The sequence below is a fragment of the Borostomias antarcticus genome, assembly GCF_949987555.1.
Source record: "Borostomias antarcticus genome assembly, chromosome: 1".
NCBI classification, from domain to species: Eukaryota; Metazoa; Chordata; class Actinopteri; order Stomiiformes; family Stomiidae; genus Borostomias; species Borostomias antarcticus.
Window position 1 is genome coordinate 570,001 of NC_140234.1, and position 10,611 is coordinate 580,611.

General features: G+C 47.5%; 1 protein-coding gene across 1 annotated transcript in view; it reads right to left on the minus strand.

Annotated features, from left to right (window-relative positions):
• ttc1 (tetratricopeptide repeat domain 1) overlaps positions 1–9,490 on the minus strand; it is a gene marked incomplete at its 5' end in the record, with an annotated part of 13,738 nt that extends 4,248 nt beyond the window's left edge. Inside the window, 6 exons of the mRNA XM_084444677.1 lie at positions 3,614–3,668; positions 4,059–4,207; positions 4,704–4,740; positions 8,128–8,240; positions 8,444–8,504; positions 8,879–9,490. Coding sequence (XP_084300803.1) covers positions 3,614–3,668; positions 4,059–4,207; positions 4,704–4,740; positions 8,128–8,240; positions 8,444–8,504; positions 8,879–9,490 — 1,027 coding nt within the window. The remainder of the gene's footprint in view (positions 1–3,613; positions 3,669–4,058; positions 4,208–4,703; positions 4,741–8,127; positions 8,241–8,443; positions 8,505–8,878) is intronic.
• Positions 9,491–10,611: the final 1,121 nt, after the last annotated feature.

The window sequence follows — 10,611 nt, forward strand, 5'->3', positions numbered from 1 at the left end:
TCTAGTCTCTCTCCTGCTCTAGTCTCTCTCTCCTGCTCTAGTCTCTCTCTCCTGCTCTAGTCTCTCTCCTGCTCTAGTCTCTCTCTCCTGCTCTAGTCTCTCTCTCCTGCTCTAGTCTCTCTCTCCTGCTCTAGTCTCTCTCTCCTGCTCTAGTCTCTCTCTCCTGCTCTAGTCTCTCTCCTGCTCTAGTCTCTCTCCTGCTCTCGTCTCTCTCCTGCTCTAGTCTCTCTCTCCTGCTCTAGTCTCTCTCTCCTGCTCTAGTCTCTCTCCTGCTCTAGTCTCTCTCTCCTGCTCTAGTCTCTCTCCTGCTCTAGTCTCTCTCTCCTGCTCTAGTCTCTCTCTCCTGCTCTAGTCTCTCTCCCCTGCTCTAGTCTCTCTCTCCTGCTCTAGTCTCTCTCTCCTGCTCTAGTCTCTCTCTCCTGCTCTAGTCTCTCTCTCTCTAGTCTCTCTCTCCTGCTCTAGTCTCTCTCCCCTGCTCTAGTCTCTCTCTCCTGCTCTAGTCTCTCTCCTGCTCTAGTCTCTCTCTCCTGCTCTAGTCTCTCTCTCCTGCTCTAGTCTCTCTCTCCTGCTCTAGTCTCTCTCCTGCTCTAGTCTCTCTCCTGCTCTAGTCTCTCTCCTGCTCTAGTCTCTCTCTCCTGCTCTAGTCTCTCTCTCCTGCTCTAGTCTCTCTCTCCTGCTCTAGTCTCTCTCTCCTGCTCTAGTCTCTCTCCTGCTCTAGTCTCTCTCTCCTGCTCTAGTCTCTCTCCTGCTCTAGTCTCTCTCTCCTGCTCTAGTCTCTCTCTCCTGCTCTAGTCTCTCTCCTGCTCTAGTCTCTCTCTCCTGCTCTAGTCTCTCTCTCCTGCTCTAGTCTCTCTCTCCTGCTCTAGTCTCTCTCTCCTGCTCTAGTCTCTCTCCTGCTCTAGTCTCTCTCTCCTGCTCTAGTCTCTCTCTCCTGCTCTAGTCTCTCTCCTGCTCTAGTCTCTCTCTCCTGCTCTAGTCTCTCTCTCCTGCTCTAGTCTCTCTCTCCTGCTCTAGTCTCTCTCTCCTGCTCTAGTCTCTCTCTCCTGCTCTAGTCTCTCTCCTGCTCTAGTCTCTCTCCTGCTCTAGTCTCTCTCCTGCTCTAGTCTCTCTCTCCTGCTCTAGTCTCTCTCTCCTGCTCTAGTCTCTCTCCTGCTCTAGTCTCTCTCTCCTGCTCTAGTCTCTCTCCTGCTCTAGTCTCTCTCTCCTGCTCTAGTCTCTCTCTCCTGCTCTAGTCTCTCTCCTGCTCTAGTCTCTCTCCTGCTCTAGTCTCTCTCTCCTGCTCTAGTCTCTCTCTCCTGCTCTAGTCTCTCTCTCCTGCTCTAGTCTCTCTCTCCTGCTCTAGTCTCTCTCTCCTGCTCTAGTCTCTCTCTCCTGCTCTAGTCTCTCTCCTGCTCTAGTCTCTCTCTCCTGCTCTAGTCTCTCTCCTGCTCTAGTCTCTCTCTCCTGCTCTAGTCTCTCTCCTGCTCTAGTCTCTCTCTCCTGCTCTAGTCTCTCTCTCCTGCTCTAGTCTCTCTCTCCTGCTCTAGTCTCTCTCTCCTGCTCTAGTCTCTCTCCTGCTCTAGTCTCTCTCTCCTGCTCTAGTCTCTCTCCTGCTCTAGTCTCTCTCCTGCTCTAGTCTCTCTCTCCTGCTCTAGTCTCTCTCCTGCTCTAGTCTCTCTCCTGCTCTAGTCTCTCTCTCCTGCTCTAGTCTCTCTCTCCTGCTCTAGTCTCTCTCTCCTGCTCTAGTCTCTCTCTCCTGCTCTAGTCTCTCTCCTGCTCTAGTCTCTCTCCTGCTCTAGTCTCTCTCTCCTGCTCTAGTCTCTCTCTCCTGCTCTAGTCTCTCTCTCCTGCTCTAGTCTCTCTCTCCTGCTCTAGTCTCTCTCTCCTGCTCTAGTCTCTCTCCTGCTCTAGTCTCTCTCTCCTGCTCTAGTCTCTCTCTCTCTAGTCTCTCTCTCCTGCTCTAGTCTCTCTCCCCTGCTCTAGTCTCTCTCCTGCTCTAGTCTCTCTCCTGCTCTAGTCTCTCTCCTGCTCTAGTCTCTCTCTCCTGCTCTAGTCTCTCTCTCCTGCTCTAGTCTCTCTCTCCTGCTCTAGTCTCTCTCCCCTGCTCTAGTCTCTCTCTCCTGCTCTAGTCTCTCTCTCCTGCTCTAGTCTCTCTCCTGCTCTAGTCTCTCTCTCCTGCTCTAGTCTCTCTCTCCTGCTCTAGTCTCTCCCCTGCTCTAGTCTCTCTCCTGCTCTGGTCTCTCTCCTGCTCTAGTCTCTCTCTCCTGCTCTAGTCTCTCTCCTGCTCTAGTCTCTCTCCCCTGCTCTAGTCTCTCTCTCCTGCTCTAGTCTCTCTCCTGCTCTAGTCTCTCTCTCCTGCTCTAGTCTCTCTCTCCTGCTCTAGTCTCTCTCCTGCTCTAGTCTCTCTCTCCTGCTCTAGTCTCTCTCTCCTGCTCTAGTCTCTCTCTCCTGCTCTAGTCTCTCTCCTGCTCTAGTCTCTCTCTCCTGCTCTAGTCTCTCTCTCCTGCTCTAGTCTCTCTCCTGCTCTAGTCTCTCTCCTGCTCTAGTCTCTCTCTCCTGCTCTAGTCTCTCTCCTGCTCTAGTCTCTCTCTCCTGCTCTAGTCTCTCTCCTGCTCTAGTCTCTCTCCTGCTCTAGTCTCTCTCTCCTGCTCTAGTCTCTCTCCTGCTCTAGTCTCTCTCCTGCTCTAGTCTCTCTCCTGCTCTAGTCTCTCTCCTGCTCTAGTCTCTCTCCTGCTCTAGTCTCTCTCTCCTGCTCTAGTCTCTCTCTCCTGCTCTAGTCTCTCTCTCCTGCTCTAGTCTCTCTCTCCTGCTCTAGTCTCTCTCTCCTGCTCTAGTCTCTCTCCTGCTCTAGTCTCTCTCCTGCTCTAGTCTCTCTCTCCTGCTCTAGTCTCTCTCTCCTGCTCTAGTCTCTCTCTCCTGCTCTAGTCTCTCTCCTGCTCTAGTCTCTCTCCTGCTCTAGTCTCTCTCTCCTGCTCTAGTCTCTCTCTCCTGCTCTAGTCTCTCTCTCCTGCTCTAGTCTCTCTCTCCTGCTCTAGTCTCTCTCTCCTGCTCTAGTCTCTCTCTCCTGCTCTAGTCTCTCTCCTGCTCTAGTCTCTCTCCTGCTCTAGTCTCTCTCTCCTGCTCTAGTCTCTCTCCTGCTCTAGTCTCTCTCTCCTGCTCTAGTCTCTCTCTCCTGCTCTAGTCTCTCTCCTGCTCTAGTCTCTCTCTCCTGCTCTAGTCTCTCTCCTGCTCTAGTCTCTCTCTCCTGCTCTAGTCTCTCTCTCCTGCTCTAGTCTCTCTCTCCTGCTCTAGTCTCTCTCTCCTGCTCTAGTCTCTCTCTCCTGCTCTAGTCTCTCTCCTGCTCTAGTCTCTCTCCTGCTCTAGTCTCTCTCCTGCTCTAGTCTCTCTCTCCTGCTCTAGTCTCTCTCTCCTGCTCTAGTCTCTCTCTCCTGCTCTAGTCTCTCTCTCCTGCTCTAGTCTCTCTCCTGCTCTAGTCTCTCTCCCCTGCTCTAGTCTCTCTCCTGCTCTAGTCTCTCTCCTGCTCTAGTCTCTCTCTCCTGCTCTAGTCTCTCTCCTGCTCTGGTCTCTCTCCTGCTCGTCTCTCTCCTGCTCTGGTCTCTCTCCCCTGCTCCAGAAGAGGACAGTGTGTACGTACCCATCATCTCCTCCTTCAACTTCTCATTCCTCTCGTGGATTTGCTGAGGTAAACGCTGTAGAGAGGGAGGAGGGGGAGAAACCGTGGGTGGAAAGAGAGAGAGAGAGAGAGAGAGAGAGAGAGAGAGAGAGAGAGAGAGGGAGAGAGAGAGAGAGAGAGAGAGAGGGAGAGAGAGAGAGAGAGAGAGAGAGAGAGAGAGAGAGAGAGAGAGAACGGAGAGGAAGTGGGGAGAGGATGACAGAGAAAGGATCAGGAAGTAGGTCATGTGCCGTAGCTGTGCTCTCATGTCTTCCTAGCGCTCCTGTGTGTTTGGTGTTAATGAAGCGGTGTGTGTTTGGTGTTAATGAAGCGGTGTGTGTTTGGTGTTAATGAAGCGGTGTGTGTTTGGTGTTAATGAAGCGGTGTGTGTTTGGTGTTAATGAAGCGGTGTGTGTTGCGGCGCTACCGAGCAGGCGTCCCTGGCGCCGGCCTGGCCGGGGTCCTGCTCCAGAGCGGCCTGGTAGTCCTCCAGGGCCTCGTCCAGCTTGTCCGTCCTCTCGTACAGCTCTGCGCGACGCAGACGCGCTCGGACGTAGTCGGGCTTCAGCTCGATGGCTGCACACACACACACACACACACACACACAATCAATCAGCTGATCAATAACACAGCGCCCGCGGGCACACACACAATCAATCAGCTGATCAATAACACAGCGCCCACGGGCACACACACAATCAATCAGCTGATCAATAACACAGCGCCCGCGGGCACACACACAATCAATCAGCTGATCAATAACACAGGTTGTGAGGGTTAGAGATGGCTTCCTCAGTCCCACGGACGGGGTGATAGTGTCCAGGAGCCCCGCCCTCTCTCCCCCTCTCAGACTGACTCGTGTTCAGAGACGTGGATTCATTGGTTCTCGGTTGCTACAGCAGCAGCCTATTGGGGTCCTTATTAATGAATAAATAACTAAACAGACCCAAACCAGGTTAACACGTTCAACAGGCAGCTAGGTCACACGCGCACACACACACACACACACACACACACACACACACACACACACACACACACACACACACACACACAGAGATGATTAACTCACCTTTGGTACAATCAGCGATGGCTTTCTCATTCTTCTCCTGTTCCGGGGATAGAGAGAGGAGGGTTAGTGAAGAGGTCACAGGTCACCTGAACCCTGAGAGAGATGCTGAGTTAGCACACCTCATGCTGATTGCCTTGAGCTGCTAAATAGTTCTGCTCACATATAATTAAAAACAAACGGGAAGAGGACATGGGAGAGACTGCTGTATGTGTGAGTATCCTTCTCATTAATAAAGTATGGAAGATTTTCATAAGATTGTAAACTACAAATCGAGAGGGGTAAGTGAGGCTTAGAGCTCTTCTGTGAAATCTGCTGTTTGGCTCTGTTACAGCAATTACAATAGTGAATAAAAACATCACAACATTATAAAAAAGAAAGAAATAGGCATGAGCTGGTTCAAAGCGTCACACGTGCCGAGTTTCAATCAGGAACCAGGGGCATTCCTCTAGGGCTTGATTTGGGAGAGTGGGTGAACTCCTACCCACTAACTCAGAATGGGAATGTGAATTGACCTTGGTCGATTGAATTTTCCCTCACTGGTAGCTGCTAGTTCGTAGCTCTTAAGCACCTTCAACTACAGCATGAGAGAGCATGGTGTTGTGTAATGTTCTATCTATCTATCTATCTATCTATCTATCTATCTATCTATCTATCTAGTATATTACCATGGTTACATGGTTACTATATATATTACCATGGCATGTTAAGTATATTACCATGGTAACTATATACCGTGTATTAGTTTTACTATTACTGACGGTTACTGGTCTAGTATAGTGAATTACCATGGCTTATCTAGTGTATTACCCTGGTTACTGGTCTAGTATAGTGAATTACCATGGCTTATCTAGTGTATTACCCTGGTTACTGGTCTAGTATAGTGAATTACCATGGCTTATCTAGTGTATTACCCTGGTTACTGGTCTAGTATAGTGAATTACCATGGCTTATCTAGTGTATTACCAGGGTTACTGGTCTAGTATAGTGAATTACCATGGCTTATCTAGTGTATTACCAGGGTAACTGGTCTAGTATAGTGAATTACCATGGCTTATCTAGTGTATTACCAGGGTTACTGGTCTAGTATAGTGAATTACCATGTCTTATCTAGTGTATTACCCTGGTTACTGGTCTAGTATAGTGAATTACCATGTCTTATCTAGCGTATTACCAGGGTTACTGGTCTAGTATAGTGAATTACCATGGCTTATCTAGTGTATTACCAGGGTTACTGGTCTAGTATAGTGAATTACCATGGCTTATCTAGTGTATTACCCTGGTTACTGGTCTAGTATAGTGAATTACCATGGCTTATCTAGTGTATTACCCTGGTTACTGGTCTAGTATAGTGAATTACCATGGCTTATCTAGTGTATTACCAGGGTTACTGGTCTAGTATAGTGAATTACCATGGCTTATCTAGTGTATTACCCTGGTTACTGGTCTAGTATAGTGAATTACCATGGCTTATCTAGTGTATTACCCTGGTTACTGGTCTAGTATAGTGAATTACCATGGCTTATCTAGTGTATTACCAGGGTTACTGGTCTAGTATAGTGAATTACCATGTCTTATCTAGTGTTTTACCAGGGTTACTGGTCTAGTATAGTGAATTACCATGGCTTATCTAGTGTATTACCAGGGTTACTGGTCTAGTATAGTGAATTGTCTAGTATAGTGAATTACCATGTCTTATCTAGTGTATTACCAGGGTTACTGGTCTAGTATAGTGAATTACCATGTCTTATCTAGTGTTTTACCAGGGTTACTGGTCTAGTATAGTGAATTACCATGGCTTATCTAGTGTATTACCAGGGTTACTGGTCTAGTATAGTGAATTACCATGACTTATCTAGTGTATTACCCGGGTTACTGGTCTAGTATAGTGAATTACCATGGCTTATCTAGTGTATTACCAGGGTTACTGGTCTAGTATAGTGAATTACCATGGCTTATCTAGTGTATTACCCTGGTTACTGGTCTAGTATAGTGAATTACCATGGCTTATCTAGTGTATTACCAGGGTTACTGGTCTAGTATAGTGAATTACCATGTCTTATCTAGTGTATTACCCTGGTTACTGGTCTAGTATAGTGAATTACCATGGCTTATCTAGTGTATTACCCTGGTTACTGGTCTAGTATAGTGAATTACCATGGCTTATCTAGTGTATTACCAGGGTTACTGGTCTAGTATAGTGAATTACCATGGCTTATCTAGTGTATTACCCTGGTTACTGGTCTAGTATAGTGAATTACCATGTCTTATCTAGTGTATTACCAGGGTTACTGGTCTAGTATAGTGAATTACCATGACTTATCTAGTGTATTACCAGGGTTACTGGTCTAGTATAGTGAATTACCATGACTTATCTAGTGTATTACCCGGGTTACTGGTCTAGTATAGTGAATTACCATGGCCTATCTAGTGTATTACCAGGGTTACTGGTCTAGTATAGTGAATTACCATGGCTTATCTAGTGTATTACCCTGGTTACTGGTCTAGTATAGTGAATTACCATGTCTTATCTAGTGTATTACCAGGGTTACTGGTCTAGTATAGTGAATTACCATGGCTTATCTAGTGTATTACCCTGGTTACTGGTCTAGTATAGTGAATTACCATGGCTTATCTAGTGTTTTACCAGGGTTACTGGTCTAGTATAGTGAATTACCATGGCTTATCTAGTGTATTACCCTGGTTACTGGTCTAGTATAGTGAATTACCATGTCTTATCTAGTGTTTTACCAGGGTTACTGGTCTAGTATAGTGAATTACCATGGCTTATCTAGTGTATTACCCTGGTTACTGGTCTAGTATAGTGAATTACCATGTCTTATCTAGTGTATTACCCTGGTTACTGGTCTAGTATAGTGAATTACCATGGCTTATCTAGTGTATTACCAGGGTTACTGGTCTAGTATAGTGAATTACCATGTCTTATCTAGTGTATTACCCTGGTTACTGGTCTAGTATAGTGAATTACCATGTCTTATCTAGTGTATTACCCTGGTTACTGGTCTAGTATAGTGAATTACCATGGTTAATCTAGTGTATTACCAGGGTTACTGGTCTAGTATAGTGAATTACCATGTCTTATCTAGTGTATTACCAGGGTTACTGGTCTAGTATAGTGAATTACCATGGCTTATCTAGTGTATTACCCTGGTTACTGGTCTAGTATAGTGAATTACCATGTCTTATCTAGTGTATTACCCTGGTTACTGGTCTAGTATAGTGAATTACCATGTCTTATCTAGTGTATTACCCTGGTTACTGGTCTAGTATAGTGAATTACCATGTCTTATCTAGTGTATTACCCTGGTTACTGGTCTAGTATAGTGAATTACCATGTCTTATCTAGTGTATTACCCTGGTTACTGGTCTAGTATAGTGAATTACCATGGTTAATCTAGTGTATTACCAGGTGTAGTCTGGCCGCCGCACGGTTGGAGAAGAGGACAGCTCTCTCCTTGCTGTAACACACAGGACACACTCCCAACGCTGACGTATAGGACTCCTCTGCCTCAGCGTGCTCTGTGAGGACCACCCCGCCACACACACACACACACACACACACACACACACACACACACACACACACACACACACACACACACACACACACACACACACACACACACACACAGTCAACAATGCAAGTATTGTACCAGTTTGCACAGACGTCCATGCTACGTGTTTGAGGGAGCAGGGACACAGCAGAGGGCCACCAGTCTCACCTCTATTCTTAAACTGGCTGTTCCCCTTCTCCTTCAGGCCCGTGCTCTCCTCTCTGCGCCTCTATGGGACAGACAACAACAACAACAACAACAACAACACATCATTAATCACTGAAAGCAGACACAGGCAGACACAACGTTTCTACTAAATCTGTAACAAAATACTAATTCAAAACCTACATTTAACTACAGTATGTCGTCTGATTATATATGTGTGGCATGTTCAAACTGTTGCAGCTCCTTTGTAAATATAATGAATTATTATTACTTATTGTACGTCAATTTGGACAAAAGCATCTGCTAAATGAGTAATGTCATGTTTGTGTGATCTAGAAAGGCTTGGGATCAGGAGCGCAGTCAATATTTCAACTATCTGCTGTCTAGACTGGAGACTGGGAGGATGATGATGATGATGATGATATGGAAGACATTTACCTCCTTCTCCTCCTCTGTCAGGTCTTTCTCTACCTCTCTCAGGTGCTCCTCGTCAAACTCAGGAGCCGCGCTCTCCTCCCCTTTAAGCTCGGAGTCAGAATCTCTCCCTCCATTCGCCATCGTGTCTCCATCATCTCCACACTCATCCCACTTCTCCTTCTCTTCCTCCTCCTCCTCTACGCCTCTTTCATCTAGGCCTGCTCCTCCTCCCTCCATCCTCCTCTCCTCTCCTTCTCCTGTACCCCTCTCTCCCAGCAACACGGCCTCCTCTCCCGAGCCTGTGTGTGCATGTTGCTGCTTGGTGTCCAGCAGTGTGTCCGTCTGTCCCTCTGTCTCCGTGTCTCGGCCGTCTCCTGCCTGGCTCATGTGTGAGGCCTCTGGGCAGCCTATCCGACTATCTCTTCCCCCAGAGGCCAGAGCTGACTCCAGACTCTCCTCACAGTCGTAGAAGCAGTCGTCCTCCGGGTCTGCGGCCGTATGGACCCCTCCACCTCCTCCTCCACCTCCTCCTCCTCCACCTCCTCCTCCTCCAAGGCCCTGGCCCTCTGGAGATGTGCGCTGCTGGTCTGAGACTCTCAGGGAAGTGGCCCCTCTGTCCAGAAGGGTGTCCATTTCTGCTACGTCTGCTGAGGAATCCATTGGAAACTGTACATGCAGCAACACAACATTCAGGGGAAAGGATTTCAGACAAGAGACAATGAATTACTTCATAAAGTTTGAGCATGAAGTCTGTCTAGCCACTCTGCTTGTAGCTAGCTAGACGGATAAAACGACTTCTTGAGAATAAAAGAGTGAGAACTCGTCCTCTCACGATGAGGAATGTTCCAGAAAGCTGTCTAGAAACCAGGATAGTGGGTTAGGGTTAACTAACATGGGGTTTGGACAGGCTGCTAGCTATGCTACTAGATAGGGTTAGGGTTAACTAACATGGGGTTTGGCCAGGCTGCTAGCTATGCTACTAGATAGGGTTAGGGTTAACTAACATGGGGTTTGGACAGGCTGCTAGCTATGCTACTAGATAGGTATCTAGAAACCTGGATAGTGGGTTAGGATTAGGGTTAACTAACATGGGGTTTGGACAGGCTGCTAGCTATGCTACTAGATAGGTAGGGTTAGGGTTAGGGTTAGGGTTACCTAACATGGGGTTTGGCCAGGCTGCTAGCTATGCTACTAGATAGGGTTAGGGTTAACTAACATGGGGTTTGGCCAGGCTGCTAGCTATGCTACTAGATAGGGTTAGGGTTAACTAACATGGGGTTTGGACAGGCTGCTAGCTATGCTACTAGATAGTGGGTTAACTAACATGGGGTTTGGCCAGGCTGCTAGCTATGCTACTAGATAGGGTTAGGGTTAACTAACATGGGGTTTGGACAGGCTGCTAGCTATGCTACTAGATAGGTATCTAGAAACCTGGATAGTGGGTTAGGATTAGGGTTAACTAACATGGGGTTTGGACAGGCTGCTAGCTATGCTACTAGATAGGTAGGGTTAGGGTTAGGGTTAGGGTTACCTAACATGGGGTTTGGCCAGGCTGCTAGCTATGCTACTAGATAGAAACCTGGATAGTGGGTTAGGGTTACCTAACATGGGGTTTGGCCAGGCTGCTAGCTATGCTACTAGATAGGGTTAGGGTTAACTAACATGGGGTTTGGCCAGGCTGCTAGCTATGCTACTAGATAGGGTTAGGGTTAGGGTTAACTAACATGGGGTTTGACAGGCTGCTAGCTATGCTA